The following is a 27,197-nucleotide window of genomic DNA, read 5'->3' as shown; positions in this document are numbered from 1 at the left end:
AGCACCACGCTCTTTATGTGTTAGGATCGTTTATGTTTGCCAAAAGTGCGTTTACATCTCATTCTTCACCTCTCTGGTAGGAACAAAACTGCAAGCAACGAAAAAGAAAGCAAGAGAACAACAAAAACTTGTGGCAGCTCACGAAGATTGGAGAGAGACTTGCAAGCGGACTCTTTGCAGCTTCATCCTATGGGAACTGTGTGTGAGAAGCTGCGACCTTCAAAGTTCATGCTTGGGTATGCGTGTAGAGAGAACGAAAGTTTTTATTCAGCACAAACCAAAGAACGCGAGGATGTAGCAGAGACGAGGAGGCAGCTACTTAAGCAGTAGCAGAAGCCAGTGGAAGGCGGCAAAAAGGCGCTGCTTCTCTCGCGGCAGCGTCTTCGACTTCATCATGCAACCCTGCAGAGCACAAAGAAAAGCAGATTCATCTACTGGACATGTTGCTTCAGCCACCACGGGCTTGCAGAAGGTATCCTCATGTTGGAGGAAAGCTAGTGTGCCTCCTTTGTTTTTATTAGTTATGTCTGAACATGCTCAGACCAGGTCTTTTGTAGAGCGTGCTTGACTAATAACCAACGTGATGATGAGGCGCTGTGATTTCATCCTTTCATTCTTGTGTCCTCATTTCATGTGCTGTTATTAGTCATGTATACTTTGCAACTTCCCCAACTTCTGGCGTAGTGTTTTATAGCACAGCCAGTAATTCTGTTTCACAGGTTGTTGGGGTCTATGGTGGTTATGTTTGTATTTTTTCCTTGAGCTTTTTAGAAGCTAATAATGTAAGTTAATCCTACATTGCCGTAATTGCTTGGCCATCCAGTTTTCCTGTAGTGAGCTTATTTAGTGCAGTATGTTGTGACTATTGCACCTAAATGGCCGTGCAAAGCAGAGGGATGCTGACTTCAGCAAGAACAAAAAATTTTATACTATAGGGAATGCTTATCAGTGCTTGTGTGTCAGAAATTTCCTGTACCATAAAATTTGGTGTGATAGGTGAACTACACCATTCCTTCTTTGTCAGGGTGTTTATAAATGTGTAGTACATGTGCTTTACTGATTTTGTTATACATTTTGTTGTTCAGGTACATAAAGGTGACTACAGTGGTGAAAGTAGTTTGGGTTGCAATTTGATTTAGTGGCTTTTTCACAGTGTCTACCACTCAAGGGGGACACCATGTTACCAGGTCTTGTGCTGTTTTAAGAATTATAAATGTAGCGTGAATTCCTGGTGATGTGTGAGTTGTTTTGTTTTGTGTCAGTTAGGGGGGCGTGGCTTTGCTTTCACGCTTTTTTCCTGTTGTCTTGAGGAGTAGTAGAATTTCTCCACACTTTTTTTTTTCCCAGCTTAAGTTTTCGTTCATTGCTTTTTGAAAGTGCAGCCCTGTTTACCTAAACATCATGCATGCAGAAAACCCAGCCGTTGTCCACAACTGTACACTCTTCGCTTATTAGGCATAGTCTGTGCTATTAATTCGGCTTCGGTTGTTTTGAGCCTTCTCCATTAGAATAGGGGACAAACTTGACTGCGGACCGTGTAACATATTGTTGATTGCCTTGTTTTGTTCTTTCTTTGCTGACTAGCATTACCTGGCCTGGTTTCATTCTCTGGTTTTATGTTGTTTCATTTTTTTTTTCTTTTTCAGATCATAACGTAATATTTTTCTAAGCTGCACGTTCTGTGCTGGGCCATGCAAATAGATCATAGCCTCTAGCACTTTATAAAGAGCGCTGATGTTTGAGCACTTGGCTCATTTTAGAGTATATGTTGAGCATGCTTTAGAAGGGGTTTGAGTAAGCTCTTCTGTCTTTGCTGTAGTAGCCACTCAATCAGCTACTGAATCCGTACAACAACTGCTGTAGTTAGCCGGTTTTTTTTCTTCTTCTTCCATGCATTTCGATTTCATTTATGTTTTAACTGTTACAGTGGCTTAATTCTACTTCATCCTTATGGCATGATTCTAGGTTCCCTAGCCTTCTAGTTTTGTGCTGCATTAATGCTGAAGCAGTCCTGTTGGGGACTATTTGAACTGTTCACACTTGGTCAGGAGGACAGAGCAGCTTTTGTGATCACTTAGAAAGGACATTAGTTAGGCTAGTCATTGTACGCATTGTACGGTATCCTTGCTGAAAGGTTGTGTGTGCACTACGTATGAATGGGGAATGCTGTGGAGGAAAAAAAAATGAGCATGGACAGTGGCGCTGGCGTCCTTGTGTGTGCTTTTTGTTCTTAATGCCTTGGCAGGTGCGTATACTAGCTTCATCACTTAGTGGATGTTCATTTGTTAGTTTCACTGAACTTTGTCTTACGAAAATAGCTTTGTATTTCTTGCTGCAACCAGCTAAAAAAAAGCAGGTTCCATGCTCACAAAAAATGAGCTGGTCATGACAACTTTCTTTTTGTGTTGTGTTGTCGTTAGAACATAAAGTAATTGTGAATTGTTACATTTTATTGCACTCATTGCTTTTTACATGTTTGTTTGTTTACTGCAAGCATGCACAACAGGAGAAAAGTCTCTTCATGCACATTTTGATCAAAAAAGAAAATTTTAATGTGTTTTGCATATAGTAATAATTAAGTGGAGAGCATGAATATGTTGAACGTATAGTGAGTCTGTTGGACATGCTGTGCATGATGAATGCATGCTTCATTCAGTTTTCTAATGAAGCACCTGTCATTTTCTAAAAATGTTATTTTTCTAGAAAAGCCTGTGTGAAAATGCTTCCATCATATTTAGTCCTCGTCTAGCTTTTACCTTGGGTGTCAGGTTGCTTGAAAGTATTGCTACTCTGTAATGTAGCTCTTTATCTAGAGCAATCCTTAGGAACATTTTCCAAGCAAAAGCCAGCAAAAACTGTCTACTTTTGGCTAGTTTGATCTGTTGTGTAAGAGATTTCCTATACATGCACTTTCAGAACCCCAACAAATTTCAGGATGCCAGTCATCAAGTGCCTGGCTATCAGAACACCAAGTTGTTATAGGATGGAAGCTACAAGTTTACCCTTAATGTAAGCATAGTATTGTTATTGTAGCTGGAAATTCACGGACACTACTGTTGAACGTAAGCAGGCTGGCAGTAGTGACCTGATCTAAGCAAAGTATACTGGTCTTCTTAATTTCCAGAGCAGGTGGTCATGTAACATCAAGCTAGTGGACATTCTCGTAAAACATGCAATAGCAAAGCTAGCTCATGTTGCCTATACGAAGTGACCGGGAAGAAAAGTTTCAACTATCAAATAAGCTCAGTGAGAGCACAAACTGTCTTGGTAAACTGAGTAATAGGCCTTGCATTCGAAATCGTGCTTGGCAGCGCAAGGAAAGAAAAGTGATTTAGAGCAGTTGGAATCAGTGGATAGATTTCCTCACAATTTTGTTGTCTTTGTATTTCTGAACTGGCCTTAAGGGGGGACACGGGTCTTAAAAAAAAAAAATTATTAATGAAGTCACAGTTACGAAATCTTCAGGGAATATGTATTTTTGTGTGCTGATTCTAAATATGTCATTTAATTTCATGTAAAACAATTACTTGAGTACTTATGCACTCTTTATGCTATTATTTTGCAGAGAGTTTTGAAGAAAATTTGCTGCGGGAAACTCGCTGAAATGTATGCCATTGGGTTCTCTTGACACCAAGGAATACAATAAGGGTGAAATTGTCTTCCTGCCTATCATAGAACTTAAGTTTTAGAGTTTTGAAGTTGTCGCTTCAGAAATGAGAAGGAAAGTGTGTATTCCTGTTTCTGAAGTGGCAGCTTCAGTACCCTATTACTCCAGTTCTATGAGAGCCAGGATGATAATTTTACCCTTATTGTATTCCTTGGTGTCAAGAGAACCCAATGGCATACATTTGAGCGAGTTTCCTGCGGCAAATTTTCTTCAATACACTCTGCAAAATACTAGCATAAAAAGTGCATAAGTGCTCAAGGAATTGTTTTACATGGAATTAAATGACATATCTAGAATCAGCGTACAAAAATACATGTGCCCTGAAAATTTCATAACTATGACTAAATTAATAAAATTTTCTTTTCAAGACCAGTGTACCCCCTTAAATGTGTTTCTTTATTGATGGGATGACAACATAACTCTCACATCTGGCCTAGCTTGCATACCGTTGTATACTGCTAGTGCTCTACAGAGCGCTTTGTCTTAGATTGAAACGCTCACTTGCACAATGTGATAGCAGGGCGCGTAACGCAGGGTAGCTTCTTTCTCTGAGTTTTTATTTCTTCTTAAGTACCACTAGCACTTTCGTCGATGGTTCACTGTTCAAGCATTGTTGCTTTCAATGACTTCATGAGAGTGTGGCACATTTAGTCACATTTTTGTATCTATGCTGTCTGTCTGTGCTGCTCAGCAATGGCTGCATTACAGAGTTTAGTATTCAACATACTGTGATCAAACTTGTAGCTTGCTTATATGTTACTCCTGCACCTGTATTTAACACATGTGCACCCAATAAATTTCCAGTTACTTGTTTTCCTGTTGCCTGCAAAGCTGCTTATAGGCTTGTAAGCGCACACACACAATTTTTAAGAAGATGCTTTTACATTTTTGCTGCATTTTGAGGTATATCAATCCAACCCGAATATATCGAACTCGAAGGAGATCGCGAAATAACGTGGTATATCCATAATTTGGAATGTAAAAATTGGCAGTAGAGAAGCTTATCTGTAACATGGAAGCAAAAATGCATTGCACCCACTCTAGGGACTCTCTTCTTGCAGGGACGTGCCACCGGACGGTTCTTAGTAACTAGCCATGCCTATCATAAGATGTCTAATTCTGGTGCCAGTGCACTGTAAATGAAATAATCACTCTTTATAAAATTTCGAGTTCAGTTGGTTTCCGCAACATTCTCGGCAGTCAAGCAAGCAAGGATCTAGGGCGGCGGTCGCCGCTAGGCTTTAGTTAGGTTGGCTTCCCCACGTGAAAGTGACATGGCATGGGAAATGAGTTTAAAAGATTGAAGGCCGATCTCAAGCACTACCCATGTTAACCTCGTCAAATGTTTTCACTGCACTAACGGTCCCAGCAGGTACCGAAGGCCACGCAGCTCGCCTATCTCCACGAGCGAAAAGTGATCGAAGAGCGCTATGAGGAAAAGCGCCTCTTGCAAGGGAACGGAGCGCAGTTCAATATATCAAATGACCGCCGATATTGGAGTTTGATATTGTGCGTGAGTTTCTTACGCTTTTACTTAGGATTTTCACAGATAATTTTTTAGGATAATCTGCGCATTTGATAGAGCCAATAAATAGACGGGTTTAATGCGTATCCAGGTTCGACTGTGCTGCACCGTAGCTTCAGTGCACCGTCTGTTCTTAGGCAAGAAATTTTTGTGCCAGTCCATTGTCTTTTATTTTGTCAGTAAGAATAGCTAAATAGTCTATGTACACAAGGCCATATCTACCCTCTACACCTTCTTCTGCATCCCACAACAGCTGCCCAGAAATGTGCCTTGGCGAATGGGAGGGAGGAGCAATCATCATGTTACTCTCCATCTCATTTACAGATATGAGCAGTGCGCAAGGGAACACTTAAATTAAGTGCTTAAAGGTTAACCCCGATATTTTTTCTACCTCCGCGAGTTTTATTGAAGCTTTCACGGTATGTTCTCCACAGCGTTCTGATCTTAATTGTCTGCCAATCCGTAGCTGGGCGGCATTTTGTTGGAGTACAAAGGAAGGTTTAGATTTCCCATTTTGTGGCCTCAATTGGGACGACTTCTACGGGCAGCCTTGCGTATGTAACGAGAGAGTTTGCATGGGCACTGATCGATATTGACTCTGCTTTTGCAGGACAAAATTTGCAGCTTGTTATTGGTCACATATTCAGGCAAATAATTTATGCAAGCTGTCACAGTCGCCAGTTAGGCAACCAATGCACACACGATAGGTTTTATGACAATATCCATCACATCATAGGTTGGTCTGTCTTGATGTTGTATATTGGTCGAAATCTAGTTTCGGTTTCCCGACTTTCGCTGTTTTAAAATACTTGCATTTCAAAAAACTTTTTTGTGTGTGCGCCAGAGAAGATGAACTGTGAAGGACGTAATATGTTCATTTATTCAAAACGTTCAATAAACCCCCGAAGTTCTCCTATAAGAATTTTTTTTTTCTGTATCATATATAAAGGCAATCAGAGACCATGCTTCTCAATGAAAACTGATCAGCAAAAGGCATTAAAGTATATGCTTCTCATTAATATTCCAGGAGCAACCGTTGACTGCAAGTTCATAAAGTGACCCTTTCAAGTGATTCAGCCTGTACCGGAGCAGTTTTCCGCATAATTTAATTATTGTAGCAATACTTGAAACAAAAAATTCGCCTGTCTGCACTGTGCTGCCAGCACATGAATAGTTCTCAATCACAGTCACAGGCGCGACACTTTGCGGTCTTAACTCATCAAATTAATGCCAGAAGCTTGTTGCGAGCAATCAAAATTTGCAAATCAAACGTCTCTCCAAAACTTGCAAAGCACGTGCTGTTTTGTAGTTTCACCAGTGTCCAGCGCATGTAATCTTGTCGGTAACGTCAGTGGCTGCCACTAGATGGTGCTACATGCACCAGGAGTGAGAAATAAAGAGCTTTAAGTGGCAGGTCAAAAACACAGAGGGTAAGAACTGGATGAATTCAATGAAAAAATAAAAGAGCAGACTCTTGAAATCTGAAAGGAGAGATCATGAGCTGCAGCACAGGATGAGAAGATGTCTACTTTTAAATTATTGAGACACTTTACGCTGATAACGCTCCCCTAGCAGAGCGCAAATCTGTAGATGCCGTTTGTAAACAAATAAATTTTCTCCACACTTACCGCTGTCTTCTGAGCCAGCATACCTGGGTCGTGAGGGAAATCTTTCACAGACCTCTGCAAGAAAAAAGTAGAGGGAATGGGGGGTTATACAGTGCCAAGTCGTTGATGCAAATTGTTGCTCATGTTGTTTAATCATTCGTTTAAACCGTAACCTGTAAAGGCAAGTTTGTGACAAGCGCTTTGCCGCGACTAGGGAAGCTGAATACATACTGACTGTGCATCAAATAACAGACGTTCTATAAATAAAGATGTTTAAGTATGAGCTGTTTGGTAAAATTAATGGCAAAAACTTGTTTGTTTTTAATTTTTTCAACTGAAAAACGTCCTAACGCATCGCATAATTGCGGAACAAGTCAGTTACCTAAGTTTCGAACCCTTGTTTTGGTGGTGCTTAACAAATTATGCACCCTTTGCAGCAGGCTATACTTGCTGTCGCTTACCTAACTATACTACTATGATTTTAGTACAGCTTTCACAGATAAACAAACTCGGTACACGGGCTCAAAATATTCACCTGTTCGCTTACTTGTGTCTTGGCAAAGGACTCTTCTAGAACAGTAATTGATAAGCTTATCCGCTCAAAATACCTCAATGCCCTTATCACGCTGCCATAATGGGCTGCATCGTTTTCAGCATTGCCATGTCCACTTTTCATTAAAGACAAGCTTTGTTTGCCTTTAATAATGCCTTGACATCATTTTTCCAAGACGGGGATGTGTGCACGGGCGTTTCGATTCATCATGAACTGACCACGATGCACATGCGACATGTTTTAAAGAGTTTTTCGAAGAAGCTGTTCCGTTCTTACACACTTTTGTTAATGTGCCGAAATTATCGGGGGCAGGTGATTTTCGTTTCAGCAAGTACTTTTTTCGGCATAGCATTGTCGGCGGTGCAGTAGATCAGAATGCAGTTAAGATGTGCTAACTCGCACACTGGTTAACTAATATTTAATAGTCAACTTTTAACTATCACTGTTAGGCTCCTTAATGAGAGTCACGTAGCCCAGCGTAAGTAATATCCATATCAGTTCTTGTAATTTAGAAAACCAGGTTACCCTTGGCACTGTAGCCCCAACAAAATTTGGCTAAGTCTTACCAAACTAAATGCGCTTTCAAGAAGCTTACAGGCAAAGCAACCTTGCCAGTGCACGTAACTCATCGAAGTAGCCAAAATTTGTTGGGCCACAACGGCGAGGGTAACTGCGTTTTCGAACTTGTAAAACCTGACACGGATATTACTTATGGTGGGCTACACGCCTCTCACTAATCAAGGAGCCTAACAAGAATAGTTAAAAACTTAAATGTTCAGTATTAGCTAACAAGCCTGCCAGTTAGCACATCTTAGCTGTATTCAGATGTACTATACTGCTGAGAATGCTATGCCGTAAAAAATGCTCTTCTAACTCAAGAAACCTATATTTAAAAATTGTGTAAAGTCTTAGGTGAAACACACTGCATAGTTTTCCTGCTCCACATGCAGCAGGCAGTATACAGCAATATGTTGTCAACGTTGGTCATCAGACTTTTCATATTTTGGCCTCAAGCAAGTTGCCCTAATCTTTGAAAGATGAGCGCTTTTTTTTCACAGTCGCCTCTGCACTGCACTGCACTGGGCAGAGTCATAACAAGTTGAGACTGAAAATGGTTCCGCTCACATAATACTCCTCGACCGTTTCCACCAAGCAGTTAGTCCAAACGTCGCCCATCTGAAAGCAGAATAAAGAGCTCGGCGCGTTTATTGGGAGTTGTTGTCTTGATTTCTGCACATTTATTTGCTCCTAACTGCTTTCCGACTGGCTTTCGAACTTTGGCATTCATTTTCCTATTCCTTTATGTGAAACCAATGTTTTATCATACTTTGCACTGGTCATGAACCTACTGCGTTACACTCCAAGAGGCCTTTGGAGGACAAGGGCATTTTCTTTTACTTAGATTTTTTTATTCTTCACCCACACATATCGCAATGAGCGAGCTTTCTGTGAAAATGGATGCCATTGTGTGAGACCACGATGTAACAATTCTTACACCGTGTGGGAGATGCACGCAAAATCATTATAAGACCATAGAACCTTTATCTAAACAAGCAGTTTTTTCTCTCTGTGATAAGTGCTATATGTGCACTCCCTGTAAAAGGTATACGGCTCAAAGGGTTTGCTTGTGGGGCCTCCTATGTGCCTCATTATGTATCCTCAGTGACCGTAACCTCTTGAAAGAGGAATGACATTGCATCCTCAATCCTCCCAAGCTTTGGACTGCTAGATGTGCTAGGCAGCCCCTCTAAGCAGTTTAGAAGCAAACCCCTTGGGCTGTATACTTTTGACGGGGCTGTACATAAGTGAACTCCTTTGTGTACAAGCTTTATAAAATAGTTGCATGTTTTCTTTATGGCATTCGTGGCACAGCAGTTTATTGCCGCATGCAAAGATGTGGCCACTGGGCACCAGGCAAGATGGTAGCTTGTTGGCCTCTAATCGACTGAGGAATCTTTTGTATAGGGCCGGTTCTGAGCTCACATAAAACTTCGGGTCTGGTTTTGTGATTAGTAAAGAAGCTATCAATAAACCGTAGTAACGCTGTAGACCTTTTCAGCTTGATGGGTCTTTACTCGACGGTGTAAAGTGAGAAAATATAGGGGCGATCAATTAGATTGATGCAGAGGAAATATGATAGCATGCTTCTCTCACGAGCCAATCTATTCCAGTTCTGATTCTAATCCGGTTCGGAGTTCATTGTCTATCACTTCCAAATCTATTGCAACTCTCATTCCGACTGCACAACATGCATCACATTGTTAGGTCGCGGCGAGTCCTCGTATCAATACCGGCACACTGGTGCAGCGGTTATGCGATTAACCACCGCACTGCCGTGGCAGGTGGCTGTTTCAAACACAGCCACCGGTGGGGCTTGTGAGGCCCAGGTAGCTCTTCCGCGAGCGATGCGAGAAGGCCTGTGAGTAATTTCCATAGTCATTTTCATTTTCACTGAGTCATTCCACGTCCGGCTTCTCCCTACTCCACCCTACAAGTGGAGAAGAGGAGGGGAAGAGTTGCAGGAGTGGGGGATGGTTGCCATGGAGGCTTCACAGATGCAGACGCCGTCAGACAGTTTTGCCTTCATGGCCCTCCTAACACTATCCCAATAACAAAAAAAAAACACTGAAATAAAGCTTAGACCAGTGAATACTGCCCATATACACAAAGAAAACTGCAAGGGCTTCATATTACACAAATTAAACAAAAAGGATGCGCTATGAAAACCACTTGAGAAACAAGAATTGCATAACAGTCCGGGCAATTGCTTCACAAGCAAGTGTAAAACGTGTTGGCGTTTGACTCAAAGTCTACCAAGCAAGTGTAAAACATGTTGGCGTCTGACTCAAAGTCTACCAAGCAATTGGGTTTACGATTTAAAAGATGCTGTATTGCATATGTTTAAATCTCATGATGCTTCATGGATTTTTTTTTCTTGGGTGCTATGAACAGCGCCATTACACTATATGACATTAAATGCTTACTACAGCTGGCATCTTCTTGTTACAGGAACTCTGGGGGCAACAATGTCATTTTCGTAGAACAATGTCATTTTTGTCTGTGTTAAACACTTCGTTAAAGGAAACATTTATTTGACTCGATATTTCGATCAGGAAACTGATCTTTTTCCTCTCTTGAAAAAGATTGGTCTTCCAATCAAAACGTTGAGTCAAATAGATGTTTCCTTCAATGAAGCATATACTTTGCGATATACTCTTTTAAGCAGTCAAGTACTTCCCTCGCAACTTACGTATGTACGTGCGTGCGTGCGCGTGTGTGCATGTGTGTGTGTGTGTGTGTGTGTGTGTGTGTGAGAGAGAGAGAGAGAGACACGTTTTTAATCTGGGACATATGATGCTGAATAAAAACGGACTTGCGGACATTTTAATTGGAAGAACAAAATATTTGAAAAAAATAATTGTTTTTCAAAAAAAAATAATTGATTTTCAAAACCAGACAGTATTCTGTAGGATAACCGCGAATGAAAAAGAAAGAGCATAGCGCATTTCCCGCATTGATCATAATGATACAAGGGACACAATTAAGAAGGAAAATCGACAGAGTGGATATCAGCTTGACGGCGTACATTAAAGTTCTACGAGTCAGTTGCTTGGAAGCAAAAGCTTCTATGTTTCGACGAGTGGCATGTCTGTTAAATGTTAATTCGTTTAACAGTTTACTAGTTGGTTCACGAATTGAATACTTTGTACCTGTGAAATTATTTACAAATTCGTTCTGTCATGACCGCTCCTCCAGATTTAATTAATGGCAGTCTGAAGCTAGAAGGTTCAATAAAGAACTGAGTGGTCTTAACCATATTCTTAAAGAAAATGCGGTGGCATTTGAAAGTTGGTCCAACCCCCCTCCCCCCCCCCCCCTCCAAAAAAAATTCCAGAGGACTTCAAAAAGTAGGCCCACCCATAAAATTTATTCATGTGGATTAATGTGAATTAGTGGGTGGATTAAGGTGAGTTCGTTTGGACTAATGTGAATTAGGGATATTAATGTGTGGATTGAGGTGAATTAGTTAGTTTTAGCGGTGGATTAGTATATTACCATATGATAATCCAGTGAAGGTGCTCGAACATTCTAGTCCTCAGATTTTCACACCTGGCTGTGCTGATGACGTCACGACCCTCTCGACCAATCACGGAATTTCGTTATGGTAAACCTGAATTTTTTTCTCATGACAGCGACATATATATGTTATTGCACTAAAAGTATCCACAAATTACAGCAAATCACACTCACCTCTTTGCATCTGTCGTAGTTTCTGCACACCGTTTGAACAGCCTGACGATTGCAAGGAAGAATTGAGAAGGATCCATTGTCATAATGCGGGTGAACCAACCTAGTATAGTGGGGCCGCAGCATAAAAGAGCGACTGTGCTTGCGACAGAAAACAAGGAAACAACAGTCAATTAAAGCGCCGCAAGATACCTTTGACAAGTTAATGCATAGCCTCCTTTATACTTTCTGTGCCTGGCAACTCCGCGCTCCGCGGCCGTCGTCGCCGCTCCTCCTCCCTTGAGAAGTTACGCCGCTGGCTGCCGAGAGATGGCGAGTCACGTTGGGGCAACCTAGAGTTACTGTATATGCTACCACTGCACGCTATGTTACTGCAATTTCAAGATATGTAGGCATGGCTCGAAAAACTGCATGACTGCTCCGCTAGCGTCAGTGGTAATAGAACAGTTACAATGCTAGTCTACGCTTCGCTAAAACAAAATTTAAGAAGAAAGGCACCACCATTTATTTACGCATTTCACAACAGCAGTTGTGCTACAAGAGTAACTACTTTTACAGTTCATGACTTATCGTGAAAGTGGCTTCTGCCGAAACAGCGGCTTATACAAATCATTCTTGTCTGTTATCGAAGAGGCGTAGTTCACCAGCAGTGGTCTGATGAATCTAGTTGCCACAAGTAGAGAAAAATGTTCACGGTGACTGCTGTCACTGACAGGGCACTTCAGCAACCTTGATTTACAGATGGCTGCAACAGCTGAATCGGTCAGGTTTTTCAATGGATTTTGAAGTCGTTGGTTTTCTTTTAAGCTTGTCTCCACAAACAGCCGCAGCCTAAGACAGAGTAATTTGTCAGATGGGTAAAACAGCCCACCACGGTCCTGTTCTTGGTTGAACTTCTCGAATGGGTATAGTAGATGGCTTGGTTGTGAGTAAACAGCACTGCTCACATTCCATATGTTCACTTATCACACGAGCGATGTAGCCACCTACATAGAACGTGGTCGACAGCTGCGATGTAGGTAGAGAAGCAGGGACACGCTGCACGTCTAAGCGTCCCAAGACTTCCAAAGCAGCCTCTGGAAGCTCATCGCGCCTCCCAAGTGCACATAGCCCTGCAGTCCTAAGTCCAGTGCTGTGGTGACTCTCATGATATAGTACGCTGCTGTGTTCAGATGTCGCGGCAATTCCCGTCTTCAAGACTTTTTCTAGTCCTGAGTACCGGCCGCACGTCAAGTTGGTCGTTGCATCCCAGTGACCGCCTCAGGGTTCCAAACAGCGCTTCAATTGGGTCACTGCTCAATTTCCGCGTTAGTACAAAACAGAACTTCTCCTCAGCTACCAGATAGCGAATGCAGCAAGCAGTCGAGTAAGTTGTGAGCAGAAGGGCCTGGTACGTTTCGGCTGTGAAAAAGGTACGAGGATAAGTTGCATCTTTCTTTAGTTGGTCGATATAGAGCGGAAGTGTAACTTCCAGCCATTGCAGCCTAGAATCATTTTTTGTCGTCAAAGTGCCCGGCGTCAGTGAAATTTTGCTCGATATGTTGGCACTTGCTGCTGATGCCGTGCAGTAGTTGTTGGTTCCGCATAGGCAAATGATGTATGGCAGCTCTGTCCTGCGTGCTCTTTCAAAAACTCCTGAGCAGATGATAACGTCTGGAGAAAAAACTTGGACAGCTCGTTAGACGTTCATTTTTTCAATATTGTTCGGAAAAACATGTTTTCTGGTTAGACTCCTCCCAGGTTTTACAATCCTATCTTTTTTTACATCTCGTAGAGTTTCTTCAAGTGAGATGACGAAACCTCTCCTTTCTTTCCAAGGTCGCGTGCAAGGAACTGAGAGCGGATGTTTTTCAAGACGTGGCAATAATCAAAGCTTTAAAAAAGCACTCTAGTACTGCAAACACTGCAAAACAGCCCACATAACAACGACAGATCAACAGCACGTGGCTATCCGCGGGCTGCTGTCAGCATATACAGGAACTCTAGGGCAACCTCGCGAGGCGAGTGCCGGGTGCGCTGTGCTGACAGCAGCCCGCGGATAGCCACGTGCTGTTGATCTGTCGTTGTTATGTGGGCTGTTTTGCAGTGTTTGCAGTACTAGAGTGCTTTTTTAAAGCTTTGATTATTGCCACGTCTTGAAAAACATCCGCTCTCAGTTCCTTGCACGCGACCTTGGAAAGAAAGGAGAGGTTTCGTCATCTCACTTGAAGAAACTCTACGAGATGTAAAAAAAGATAGGATTGTAAAACCTGGGAGGAGTCTAACCAGAAAACATGTTTTTCCGAACAATATTGAAAAAATGAACGTCTAACGAGCTGTCCAAGTTTTTTCTCCAGACGTTATCATCTGCTCAGGAGTTTTTGAAAGAGCACGCAGGACAGAGCTGCCATACATCATTTGCCTATGCGGAACCAACAACTACTGCACGGCATCAGCAGCAAGTGCCAACATATCGAGCAAAATTTCACTGACGCCGGGCACTTTGACGACAAAAAATGATTCTAGGCTGCAATGGCTGGAAGTTACACTTCCGCTCTATAGACCGTTTACAGCGCGCAGTTCTTCCGTTTGAGACCAGATGGCGCCACACGTGCGCTCGGAACACGGCGCCATTACTGGCCTCGTAAGTCGCCGGCGTGTACGTTTCAACGCAGCAGTGGAAATTTCGCGGGTGGTTGTCGAATGTGTTCTTTCTACGATGTTAAAAGGTAGAGGAAACACGCGCTGTGTTGTGGATTGCAGGAATTGCGACAGAGAGTTAAAGATGCGGGATGTGGCCGTTTGCAAGCTTCACGGAACCGAACTGGACAAGTAGGTAAAGCCAATGTTCGCGCCCATTCGACACGCACCCTTTCCGAACTGGCGAACGCAACAAACACGTTCGCCAGCGCTAGATAGCTAATAAAAAAAGGTTTCTATCTTGGAAAATCTGTGCGGGTAAGTGCACAACACAGCCGCATGAAGAAGCTGTTCCGCCACCGAAACCATGACGGCGTGCTTTCAGTTGTTGTGCATTGTCCTGAGTCCCCATTGATCGTAAGTGATGGTGTGTGGTCATTAGTAAAAGGAGCGCCCGAAGCCGAATTAGGAACGAAAAAAAAAAGTCGACTTGCGCTCCTACATGCTGCTGCTGTTCATTGTGCACCGCACTGCCGTGCGAGCCGACAACGCTTACCGTCAGTCCGTGTATTACACGCCGTCTTGGTGCTTCTGTTCAATTTCGCTCCAAGTAGCGCGGTTTCCGTGGACCGTATTCGGATTACAGCATTTGGTTTACGGCTGCTGTGCTTGGCGGTTGTCACTTTCTCGCGGTCCATGCGCGACAGTCACTAAAAGTGGCTTCGCATGCTCAGAGAGAAGCTGATTAATTACATCCAAACAGACCACGGGCATTTCCATGTCCGCATATCGAGCGTCGAGCGTACCAAATTTTTTTATGTGAGGCTGACGTTATTGTGAAATTCGCCTAGCATGAACGCGTTGCCATGCACGCGCTATAAAATTATATCGCGGAATCCTTCGAAATGATTGCACGCCAGCTTGTGACTGCTGCTTGATGCATGGTACAGCTACCATGATAGTCAACCTTTGTGTGTCTATTTATTTTTGTCGCTTTTCTATGTTTAACCAACCAGTAGGAAATATTTCAGGTTTCCTAAGCACCGTTAACAGGTTGTAAACAAATGCATACGATGTGCATGTGAGCGTTTTACAGCAGTGTCTGCATACAGGTACACAATAGGACAACGACCTGTAAGGCCGCAGGAACATTCAACATTGCCGTTTTATATAATCACAATAAAAAAAAAACATTAAGCAGAGTTTTCAGCGCATGCAAAGACAAGCATTCAGGCGATCTGTCCGTTGGCTCGAAGAGGCGGCGAGCTCAGCGGCTCTACGCGACATGAAGCCCTATCGCGTTTTCAAGCCTGAAGTGATCAAATTAGGGTTCTGACATGTCCTTCCAAGCTTTGGCCAAACCATAGTGTCGTCTTTCCTCTCCTCTAAAACCGTATCAGCCGAAACGCTGCCTGTCGGAACCGAACCGTCAGACGCAGCAGCCGTCGCGACGAGGCGCGCGCCGAGCGGTCAGGAGGCGAGTAATGGCGGCGTGATCACGTGATCAAAGATGGCAGCCCCCATGATACGGCGCTGTAAAGCGTCTATATCGACCAACTAAAGAAAGATGCAACTTATCCTCGTGCCTTTTTCACAGCCGAAACGTACCAGGCCCTTCTGCTCACAACTTACTCGACTGCTTGCTGCATTCGCTATCTGGTAGCTGAGGAGAAGTTCTGTTTTGTACTAACGCGGAAATTGAGCAGTGACCCAATTGAAGCGCTGTTTGGAACCCTGAGGCGGTCACTGGGATGCAACGACCAACTTGACGTGCGGCCGGTACTCAGGACTAGAAAAAGTCTTGAAGACGGGAATTGCCGCGACATCTGAACACAGCAGCGTACTATATCATGAGAGTCACCACAGCACTGGACTTAGGACTGCAGGGCTATGTGCACTTGGGAGGCGCGATGAGCTTCCAGAGGCTGCTTTGGAAGTCTTGGGACGCTTAGACGTGCAGCGTGTCCCTGCTTCTCTACCTACATCGCAGCTGTCGACCACGTTCTATGTAGGTGGCTACATCGCTCGTGTGATAAGTGAACATATGGAATGTGAGCAGTGCTGTTTACTCACAACCAAGCCATCTACTATACCCATTCGAGAAGTTCAACCAAGAACAGGACCGTGGTGGGCTGTTTTACCCATCTGACAAATTACTCTGTCTTAGGCTGCGGCTGTTTGTGGAGACAAGCTTAAAAGAAAACCAACGACTTCAAAATCCATTGAAAAACCTGACCGATTCAGCTGTTGCAGCCATCTGTAAATCAAGGTTGCTGAAGTGCCCTGTCAGTGACAGCAGTCACCGTGAACATTTTTCTCTACTTGTGGCAACTAGATTCATCAGACCACTGCTGGTGAACTACGCCTCTTCGATAACAGACAAGAATGATTTGTATAAGCCGCTGTTTCGGCAGAAGCCACTTTCACGATAAGTCATGAACTGTAAAAGTAGTTACTCTTGTAGCACAACTGCTGTTGTGAAATGCGTAAATAAATGGTGGTGCCTTTCTTCTTAAATTTTGTTTTAGCGAAGCGTAGACTAGCATTGCAACTGTTCTATTACCACTGACGCTAGCGGAGCAGTCATGCAGTTTTTCGAGCCATGCCTACATATCTTGAAATTGCAGTAACATAGCGTTGGTGTTACTGGCTAACAACTAACGTGATCACTTGTTATCCATAGAGGATGTCGGCCTCACAAGTAAATATAACGAATATGTACGATTCATGCTTAGTAGCAGTTATCCCGCGAGGGAATAACAGCGTACCATGCTCGCGCCGGCATTCGCACCAGTGCGCCTCAACACGTACGTCAGTGGCGCCCTCAGACACGGGAGCGGCAGCGCCGCGCAACTTTACCCGACGGCGCCGCTCTATAGTTTGCGCGGCGCGTTGACAGGCACAGAGAGTATAAAGGAGGCTATGGTTAATGCTAGCTTCTTAAAGGGGCACTGCGATGCTTTCCTCAGTGCCGAATAATACATTGAATAGATTCATCACGCGTTCCAGAGACGCGTGCTATAGTGTACTTAAATCGAAGCATGCAAACGAAAGTTATTTCACTTTGAAAATTAAAAATTAAAAGATCCGACGAGAACGCGTTTTACTTGCCCATTTCACTCGCCCAGTACTGAGATTGGGCGCTACCAATGAGGACCGCGCCTGGCACACACGCAGCGGAAGCCAGCCCACAATCGAGCATTTTGACGGCGTCGTCCCCCCGTGTACGCGCTGTAGACAGGGCAGGGGTGATGAACTCAACAAAGGAAGCTCCCTGATGTTTCTTTGCTGGTAGGAATGAAAGGCTCTCTGACCCCCCCCTTCAGAAAAAAAAAGTAACCTCGCCTCCCGTCTTGTATCCGGCCTTTCTCTTCAGATTTTTGGGCAAGGCGTGTCGACTTCTTTTTATTTTCACTGCCTCCTTGCTATGGTTTGAACTGCGCTCGCCCCCACGATTGCGTCTGAAGCGGAATGCAAAGTGTCGCCCCTAGCGTTAGTTTTCTTCCACTTTCACGGCTTCTTTCCACTTTTTGTGGCATGCGAAAAGCTTGCAATACACAGAAATACAATATTTTGGATCCATTTCTCGAGTATAAAGGAACATGATATGAATTGGACGCCCAACCAATCAGGAAGGTAGCGCCCAATCTGGACCCAATCAACCAGTGTACATTCACTGGTTGATTGTACATTCACTGGAGTGTACATTCACTGGACGTCAAAGGTATGTCCTTTACTGGATATACGGATATCCGTGGGAGATCCGCCGACGTCCAACGGCTCTCGCACGGACCTCCGACGGAGGTACAAATATAATTATTTAGACTGCCGACAGATATCCATCTCGGATATCCGCCGGCGGATCTTTTGAGGATATTTGCAGGTAATGCATTCTTCACCATTATGAGGCAAGCCAGAACTACAACCACCAATCAGTGCACCTCCCAGGGCCACTGGGCTTATTAAAAGCCCGCAGAGTGTCTGAAATCGGACATACACCTTGCTGTATGTAATCTGCATGAATCTGTAAAGCAATCGACCAAAATGGCAAAGCATATCAGTCAGGATGATTTTATTATGACATAAATGCTGTCTTCAGTCTTCATCAGGAATTCATCAAGCCGGCCATACACAGCAGCAGGAAGGATACTGTACAGACCATGATGAATTTGTAGACAAGCCGGGGACGTCTTCTGCAGAAAACAGTAAACATTAAGTTCAGAATATGTCATTAAAGCGAGCGAATTTGACAGACACCATTCAGTTGTATGCAGTAAGTCCACCGTGCCAAGTAAATTAGTCATCTGCCGCTCCGAAAGCATGTTTACATCTTGAACAACTAGTAAGTTGTAAGCAACAGAGGTGAGAATATTTCTTGCAATACAAAATATTTTGCTTTTCCAAAAAAACTGCAAAAACAAATGCCCGACTGCAAAGCTTTGTACCAGTTCATGAAAAATGCGTTTACATTGCAAGCTTGAAGGAATTGGTGAGCGCTATAAAAACACGGAAAAGGGATAAACACACAGGACAACTGTTTAATCTCAGAAGAAACATGACTAAATACACACATTTGACTTCATATCATACACAGAAGAGGGAGGAACACACGCGCTGACAAGAATGAAGGAAAAACAGGTAAAAACTATGGGAGCTTACAACAGCCGAAGATTACTATTCTTGAGGTAGGTTAATTCTGTTCCCCCTAACATCACTGAAGGGGAGCTGACGCATTGCTTATCTGGAGCAACGTGCATTGCAAAATTTTCGATAATTTCTCGTTCCCGTCAGTTTCTAGCCCTACCTATTACTTTGGTGTTTTTTAGCAAGGGTATGCATTTACAGTGTGCGAAATGAGGTGCCAGATTCCCGGACTTTGCAAGTTGTTCACTTGATCTTTCGTGTTCCCGGAGCCTCTTGTTAAGGCATCTTCCCGTTTGCCCTGCGTAAGTTTGTTGGCAGCTGAGGGGAATGCTGTAAATGACGTTTTCGTCACACTTTACATAGGTGTTTTCGTGTTTGGTGTTGCACCCAGGTTTCTTTTTGTGGTCTTCATTCTCGTTGACCTTTTTACACATTCCAACGAGCTTATTGGGAGCTGAAGAAACCACCTGGACTCCGTACTTGTTAGCTGTCCTCCTTATTCTGTGGGAGATATTGTGAACATACGGCATCACGGCAGGGCGTCCCTCGTAGCTCGTTTTCTTAGTTTTGTGGGACCCAGTAACTTCTCTTAGTAAGCTTTCAGCAGTACAGCAAAGTAACTGCTACGGGTAACCGCTCTCCTTCAATCGGGAGACCTGTTGGTCTACGCTGTGAATTATCAGTCATTCCAGAATTGTAAAGCGAGCTGTAGCTACGTCTTGCCAGAAACCAGCTATAAGAAAATCTTGCCCCCACTCGATAATTGCCTCGCCAGGCAGTCAGCTGAAATTTGTTCAATAAGATCGAGTATCCATGTCCCCTCCTGATTCTGGGCTTTTGATTAAATTGCTCTGGCTAACAGCACAGAGAAAATGTTTCATAAAACTCTCATCCCACAAATTTTTATCCATTATTGTACAAGTACACTGCAGTATAGCTAGATACCCTCCGCTGCACAGAGCAAACAGAAGGAAAGTATCCATTATGTGACAGGGTCAAACTTGCACTGTAGTTCAAACTTACCTGAAGGTTGCTGCTGTAAGCTGCAGGTACTATATAGCTGCTAGCTTAGGTCAGTCACATCCACACTGTATGGACAAGAAAATAAAGTACGAGAGAGCACCTTATACTGCACGTTGTCAACGATGCAGCAAAACACAATCTCTGTCGAAACTACAATGCCCACAGGGTTCACTGATGAATCACGCATCAGGGCACTGACAGCATATTTGATGATCCACAGCTGCACAGGAGTAAGGAAGAGAGGTCTGGTCACAATCCAGGAACATGTGGCTCTAGGGGTGTCATATATGGTCCTGCTATCTGGCTCAGCATTGAGCCCTGTGGGCATAACATGTTTGGCAAAGTTATACCAAAGCACTGCAAGAGCTCATTGCACTCAGTGATTGGGAAGTAAGTGAAAAATGTGACTGAAGCTCGCAAATTTAACACAACAGTTAAGCTTTCCTAAACAATGCTACTGCACAGTGCAAAGTACTGTGTAGTGAGTGGATGGTTGGAGACTTCCATTTGGCAAGCCTAATAAATAAATTAATAAGCTGTGGAAGTATGCACAACTTTTATATGACATTTTCAACCTACCTGTGCTTTCCACGGCTTGGCATAATTAATGTAGGCACCAATACACTCGGTAGCCGGGCCACATCCACACTGCAAAGGCAACAGAAAAGTAAGAAAAACTAAGTCGCGAAGCACTGAAAAACTAACACCGTCCTGGCACTATGCTTTTCGTGCATTCTGTTTTATCGTAATTATGAACCTACGCGCAATTGCCTTAAGATTCACACCATGCAACTACACACCGTCTCAACTTTTTCTCACAAACACGAGAAACACGTTTGCGGCAGCTAATGCATAGTGCTTGCAACTTCCACTCCGTGGCAAACAAGTAGCGCAACAGAGTACAACTGCGTTAATGCGGTTTAGTCATCCCACAGCAACACCCTGAAAGTAATTTTCAAGCACAGTTACTTACCTCGCAAGTGTTAACACCATGGCCGCTTCTTTCATCCAAAGCAACAAAGCATGTCTCGGCAAGGGGTCAGGCGACACCGGAGCTTTTTCACGAGAGCCTCAGAATCAAACGAACGTCTTTTCGAGCGCGTAGATGACACAACACATTTGCAGCACAGCCAAGCAACCACAGAGCGAACAAACCGCACATTGCAGCAAAAGTAAAGGTCGAAAGGAGCACCACGCGACGAAAACCAACGAGACCATCGCGCCACAAATATTGGCTTGGCTGATAGATTGGATTGGGTTGACTTTTAGGCTTACCGCTCTGCCGCGGCCCCTGATAGGAGTTTATTAGGGTTTGTTTTCATGGAAGGCAGCATGCATGGCTACATGCCTCGGTTACCTCGAAGGAGTGCTGCAGGATAAAAGGGCGTTAATTATGAGCACTGGCGCCAGAAAGCCAAGCGATTCGTTTAATTCTGGTTCTTTAACATCAACACCATAGTTGAGTGATCTTAATCAATCTGAATATTAAACTAGTTGGTGGTAGAAATGTGATTGTGTGAATTTTGGCATTGGCAAAATAGAATTTGTTTTAAAATGTTCGTCTGAGGGAAAACAAATTATATATGTCATGTAAGCTCACATCCCAAGAGGGATGTTTACGGATACTCCTCGGACATCCGCCGGCGGATGTCCGCCAGCCATCCAAAAACGAACGTCCCTCGTACATACACAGAATCTCCGATGCGTATATCCGAATATGGACATACGTAGGCATGCCCTATGGACATCCCAGCCTGGCACTGGAGATTCGGACCTTACTCGGATATACCACGGATATCCGTGGTTGACTGGGGACGCCACCCTCTCTTCCGCTGCCGAAAATGGCCGCTGCGTTGCGACACGATCAGCACGAAACGAGCATTTCTGGAGAAGATTAAAATATTAAATATTACGACTTCGTCGACCTCTTCGGGCGTTTAGGAGTCACAGTGTCTCTTACTCGGCATACAAATAATACCGCATGTTTTGTCTACGTCGCAGGGCCCCTTTAAGTTCACCATATAAAGCTTATTAGTTTTAATTACCTATGCAGTTTTCATTAATTCCATATAATTTTAATCAACACCTGAATTTTGGGAACATTAAACATATGTCACTATAGGCGCTCAGTACCAAAGCAGGCCCACCGTTAAATGCCACTATGCTAGGCTGCATATTAGAGGCATCCGTCCATTAAAGGCTGGATTTACAAACGCTCGTACATAAGGTAGGTCCCTGAATGACCGGCATCTTGACTTCCGTGACTGTCAAGTAGCGCAAATTCGCAGAGCTGGCATGGACTGGTTTTACGTATAGAAACACATTTGAGGGAGGATGACAACCAAACTGAAGTATGCAGCTAACAGATGTTCTTTCCCAAAAGCTAAGTATCTTCTAATAAGGTTGCTGCTACCGCAATCTCCCGCAACAATATTATTATGAAAGTGCATGCATATGTGCTGCCTTGAAATTGAGTGGGCCTCTCGCTGTAGCGTTTGCATATTGGATTCGGTAAGTAGTTCATTTTTCGAAATATACAATACAATACAATACAATACAATACATCTTTATTTTCCAGAAAACAACTGGATGGTCTCTTGGGCTAAAAGCTACCAAAAGCTTTACGAGGCCCAAGAGACCATTACAAGGCAGCAGCGTAATGAATAGATACATAATAGATGAATAGTACATAAGTAGACAGTGGATATAACTCGGTGGCCTCCTCTGCCTGCGTACTTCCGTCGCCAGTCACTGTCCGCCGAGAGATGCGGTCTGTTCATGGGCGTAGATTATTCGTTACACTGCTCAGGGGCGCATCGAGGCTCGCGGTGACAACTCACCTTTGTGTGTGACGGCAGGCAATGAATGCTCACCAGACATTCGTTTCGCATCTCAACAAGTAGGTTGCGGTTGGTACTATAGTGTACTAGATTACTATGCTATAGTGTGCTTAAGCTAGTACATTATTGTTGATACTAAAGTCAACAACACATGGTTGCCAACTGATTCAAACCTGTTCAAGCTATGTATAGATAGAGGCAACATATGAAAAATTCGAGATCACTGTGGTAACCCGCATTGGAGCAATGCGAAAGCAATGACGCCTCCTCATTTAAAGTTACTTTTTGTTTTTAATTGATTCCGTAATTATCCACTTCATTCACAAATTATTCATTTCAATTTGCCTAACTGACAAATAATTCGCAATTAATTCACGGTTAAGTCACTTAATTACCCTTAATTCACCTTAATGTACCGTTAATTCACATTTAAATCGCGATTCGACTGCTGACCCTAAAGACACGGGTTCGATCCCGGCCGTGGCGGCCGAATTTCGATGGAGGCGAAATTCCAGAGGCTCGTGTACTGTGCGATGTCAGTGCACATTAAAGAACCCCAGGTGGTCGAAATTTCCAGAGCCCTTCACTATGGCCTCCCTCATAGCCTGAGTCGCTTTGGGAGGTTAAACCACAATAAAAACGAAAAAAAATGAAAACATTTAAATCGCATTAATTCACCTTATTTCATAATTAAATAACCTTTATTCACAATTAGTGCACTTTAATTCACCTTAATTCACTCTTGACACTTTCTATAATCATTAATTACTGATTAGATATCGATTAACTGCACATTTGCCCTGGTTTAATCGCAGTTTTCATTCCGGACATTCAAATTTGGCGCCGCGCGTTGGCTGCGCCCACACTTCCGGCATTTTCAAATTTGGTGCCACTTTTTTTATTTATTTATTTATTTATTGTACCCTCAGGGCCATAGGCATTACAGAGGGGAGTGGGTTAATTAGGATAAAGAACAATGAATACAATACAATTGCTTTGGCCCCGCCCGCTTTTTGAACATTTTTTGCTCTAATTAATTGACTATTCATCCGATTTCGATTTTTTTTTCGCAGCATCCTCACATCATCCTCTTTCGATTACAACCTGAGTTGCCCACAACTGCTGCCGACACATTTTGCGGACACGACACCGCCGCATAGCCTAGTAATGCCTTCGCATTAATAAACTCCAGTAGCCCCGAAGGACGTGAGGGCTGCAACAGTCGTGCACTTTCGTGAAGGCCAGCTCTTGAAGGGAGCCACGCCTGTGGAACACTGCCAGCTTGTGCGTTCGGCACCATATTAAAACATGGCACAGTGCTGCTTACGCCATTGACTCTAAGCTGAGCAGAGACCAGATTCAAGTGAAATGCTGCAGTCAACCATTGAAGCAGCATACATTGTCTCCGCAGCACACAATTTAATTAACTCCCTAGAGGACTTGGACGAGCCTGGCTCGTCATAAGCCGACTGTCGTTTCCGGCTCATGTCGAGTCCAGCTCGTCGTGTTCTTTCCGGCAAGCCGATGGATGGCAGCACATGTACTAAATGACCAGTTTGCGCCATTTTCGAAAAAAAAAATGTCCGTTAGGGGATTAAAAGCACAACGGCAACGCCGTGCCAGCGCGTCCTTGGTATGCCCGCAGTCGCGTGACGCACCCGAGAAATGCGCAACAGTGTCACAACCACCCCTCAGCCTTGCCGCACGGTCGCACTTCTTCTGATGCTCTCTTATTATTTCCTCTGTGGCAGAGACATGGCGTCGTCGCCGGTCAAGGCCACTGCGCAGACAAGGCGAGTCTCCATCGCCGCCGCTGGTAACGCCTTCTCACGTCCGGCCTAATTTTGCTTAATTCGACCTCCAGGATGGGATGTTGCGCAGCGTCTCGCGGGGCAACAACATACGGAGAACGCGCCTTGTTTCAAAACATGCGTCACTGCGTTGTTTGTGCGCTCTTGAGCAAGTGCACTTGTGCGATCACGCAATGCTTTATGCAGCTAGCGTATAGCTACGCTTTTTAACAGCCGCTTTACTTGCAGAGGCGAGAGAGGGAATGCGGGAGTGAATTGCTTAGACTGCTTGCCTGGAGTGCATACGTTTCTGCCGCTTTCAACAAAGATTGTTTGCCTCTCGGGTATCGCGTCACTTATTATAGCAGTACGAAAACTATGAAATAGAGTGGTGCTGTTGACGGGTCAATTCTTTTTAATTCGTTTTTTTTTCCTCAAATTGTTTTCGGCTGTTATCGCGGCGGTAGAGCTCAGATGACTTTGGCACCTACAAAGCTGGGTGTGACGCGAATTATGCTGTGTCGTGGTGCCCAATTAAAAAAGGTTGTTATAACAAAACGTCAAGTGGGATTTAGAAATTACTGAAAGCTTAGCCGTGCCGACATGTTTTGAATTTGTAAATACCGGTTCCAAAACAAAATAAAAACAATTTTCGTAACTGCTAGCTCAGTATGATAAAAACTTAAAAAAACAGCAGTTTGTAACACTGGGCCTGCGGTCCGCGGCGTCCTGTATTACTCCGCTGGCTAATCACAACAGTAAACGAAATCGGCTTTTTAATGTTTGACTGTATCAAACAATCCACGTATCAAAATTCTAGAGCTGGCACTTTTTTTCTTGTGATAATCTTCTTGTTTAGGTAACAAAAAACGTTTAAGCAGCGGTCTACTTTTTCTTCGCGGAGGAATTCTGTGCACGGCGGCTGAATGTGGGCGGAGCTTCACTGCAGTCTTAAGTTGTGTTCGTCTTAGGGTCCTTTGATACTTATTTGAAAAGTGCAGTGTTACTTCCCTGGAAAACTATTATTTGTAGCTGTTTGGTGTGCAGTTGCCTACGTATGGGGTGAGAGGAGTTTTAAATTATGTATACATGGTTTTGACTGAGCGTTATCAATAAAGAGCAGAAAGTTCAGATTGTTACATCTTGAACAGTTCCCATCAAAGGTTGTTCAGCGTGCGGCCACTCACTTCCTCGAGGATGCTTCCGTGGATGGGCGTGTGGTAGAGGTCCTCTATGCATGGCATGAGCATGTCAGCCGCTTGCTTCAGCACCGACATCATCTGGCTGTCATCTGTGGAAGAGGCGAGCAAAACTGCTGTGTGCTTCCATCGGGGCGTGTGCGCACCATACCAGAGAAATATTTGATAATACCTATTCCCTAAACTTCCCCCAAGGTCAGTCTATCAAAATATGGTGCTCTGACCGGGTCAAAATTTGGTGGTTAGCGGATTGTCATGAAACTTGAGGCACTTAGGTGAGCTGCCCAGTGCATTTTAAAACGCAAATGTGATGAAGAAAGAGAAGTCACAAGGCGTGGCCGAGTACGGGCTGCGAAGCTCACAGGCGACGCCATAATTTGCTTATCTCTCGAAACTAGCTACATGTTAGTTTTAGGCGGATTTTGACTCGAAGTTTCGCAAATGGCAGGATTTAAAAAACGCTTGATACTATTCAGTAGAAACTAAACCTGGACACTACAATCCAAGTGCGAGCAAAGAAACAGAATTTACGATGGAGCGAAAGAAGTGCAAAGAGTGGGGTTCAATGTCATTTTCGAATAGCGCTCGTCGAACTTTCGAAGTGGTAATTAAGCACGCAATCATGCTGAGTAAATGACGCAGACAAGACCACAAAACTCACACTTTGCTTGAGGCCAGACTGCAGCCACTTCGACCCACAAAAAGCATGGTTTATAAAGGTAAGAAAAACGATTACTACAAAATCGTCTCTATTGTGTTTACGTGCCCAACCGATTGCGCGTTGACAGGTGAATTTTACATGGAATTCAGACATCAATGCGCAGGTGAGCCTGAAAAAGTCCGATAAAAGTCCAGGCCTTCCCGAACCGGAAGTACTATAACTGAGATAAATTTCCTACGTTTCTTATTTAAATCCATTATATCTTGTCATTTCATCAGTGTCTTCAAGACAGACAAATATCTTCAAACGTGCTTTGCAGCATATGTGCGAAGAGCTCGGAAACTAGCAGTTCCATCTTCGTTGCCCTTATATTGTCTGGACCACTAAGGGCACAGCGGTGGCTCTGCATATTTTTACCATGCTTTCGTCGACATAGCGTCACTGGACGTCGACAAAGCTTTGATGTGGCACCCTGCAAGGCACCGGTGACGTTAGGAACATAAACATGTTGTACCTATTCCCACATGTAACGATAATTTATAATCTATGACGTCATAACAAATTACGTCATCACCTGGCGTGTTCCCGCAGCCTTCGTTGCCGTCGCCGGTCGCTGCCAACAGGAACACCAGGAGCAACGGGCCAGCGAGCACGTTCCTCACCAGGACACCTTCCACTAATCCAACACCTGCCATAACAGAAGTCGACGTAACGTGGGATCGTCTTTAGTTCAACAGCGTCGTGATGCCCGACGATAGTGCAGCGCTCGTCCGCCAGGGGGTCGTCCACGGCCGGCTGTGAGACGAACCTACTGGTCTTGA

The 27,197-nt window shown here is 43.9% G+C and overlaps 2 protein-coding genes and 1 long non-coding RNA gene across 4 annotated transcripts in view; 1 reads left to right on the top strand and 2 right to left on the bottom strand.

Moving 5' to 3' along the window:
- Nucleotides 1-3,487, top strand: part of LOC149364134 (uncharacterized) — a 36,989-nt gene extending 33,502 nt beyond the window's left edge. Inside the window, exon 17 of the mRNA XM_089574119.1 lies at nucleotides 81-3,487. The gene's annotated coding sequence lies outside the window, so the exon portion shown is untranslated. The remainder of the gene's footprint in view (nucleotides 1-80) is intronic.
- On the bottom strand, nucleotides 195-27,197 carry LOC149364132 (uncharacterized). Of its 2 annotated transcripts, XM_089574121.1 has the most exons (6): nucleotides 26,951-27,197; nucleotides 25,704-25,807; nucleotides 11,604-11,645; nucleotides 8,478-8,528; nucleotides 6,821-6,874; nucleotides 204-402 (listed from the first exon to the last, which is right to left on the bottom strand). In XM_089574121.1, the coding sequence occupies exons 1-6, from the start codon at nucleotides 27,069-27,071 to the stop codon at nucleotides 316-318; spliced, it is 459 nt and encodes a 152-aa protein (XP_089430247.1). In that variant the 5' UTR covers nucleotides 27,072-27,197; the 3' UTR covers nucleotides 204-315. The 2 variants fall into 2 exon arrangements, with proteins under 2 accessions (XP_089430248.1, XP_089430247.1); XM_089574122.1 differs by lacking the exon at nucleotides 8,478-8,528 and having other exon boundaries at nucleotides 195-402.
- LOC149364133 (uncharacterized) lies at nucleotides 18,317-21,683 on the bottom strand. The gene is made up of 4 exons (XR_016289148.1): nucleotides 20,860-21,683; nucleotides 20,466-20,534; nucleotides 19,887-19,951; nucleotides 18,317-18,412 (listed from the first exon to the last, which is right to left on the bottom strand). It is a non-coding gene; the product is annotated as an uncharacterized LOC149364133 (long non-coding RNA).

The sequence above is a fragment of the Amblyomma mixtum genome, chromosome 2 (assembly GCF_055824585.1).
Source record: "Amblyomma mixtum isolate Tamu chromosome 2, ASM5582458v1, whole genome shotgun sequence".
NCBI lineage: Eukaryota > Metazoa > Arthropoda > Arachnida > Ixodida > Ixodidae > Amblyomma > Amblyomma mixtum.
This window is presented reverse-complemented; position numbering and strand designations above follow the sequence as displayed.

Bases quoted from the DNA above. Each gene is read 5' to 3' on its own strand.
- LOC149364132 (XM_089574121.1), bottom strand. From the start codon at position 27,071: ATGGCAGGTGTTGGATTAGTGGAAGGTGTCCTGGTGAGGAACGTGCTC. The intron at 8,529-11,603 runs GTGAGTGTGATT...TTCTGCTTTCAG, and splicing joins ACTACGACAGATGCAAAGAG to ATGGGCGACGTTTGGACTAA. The intron at 403-6,820 runs GTAAGTGTGGAG...TGTGCTCTGCAG, and splicing joins TGCTGGCTCAGAAGACAGCG to GGTTGCATGATGAAGTCGAA.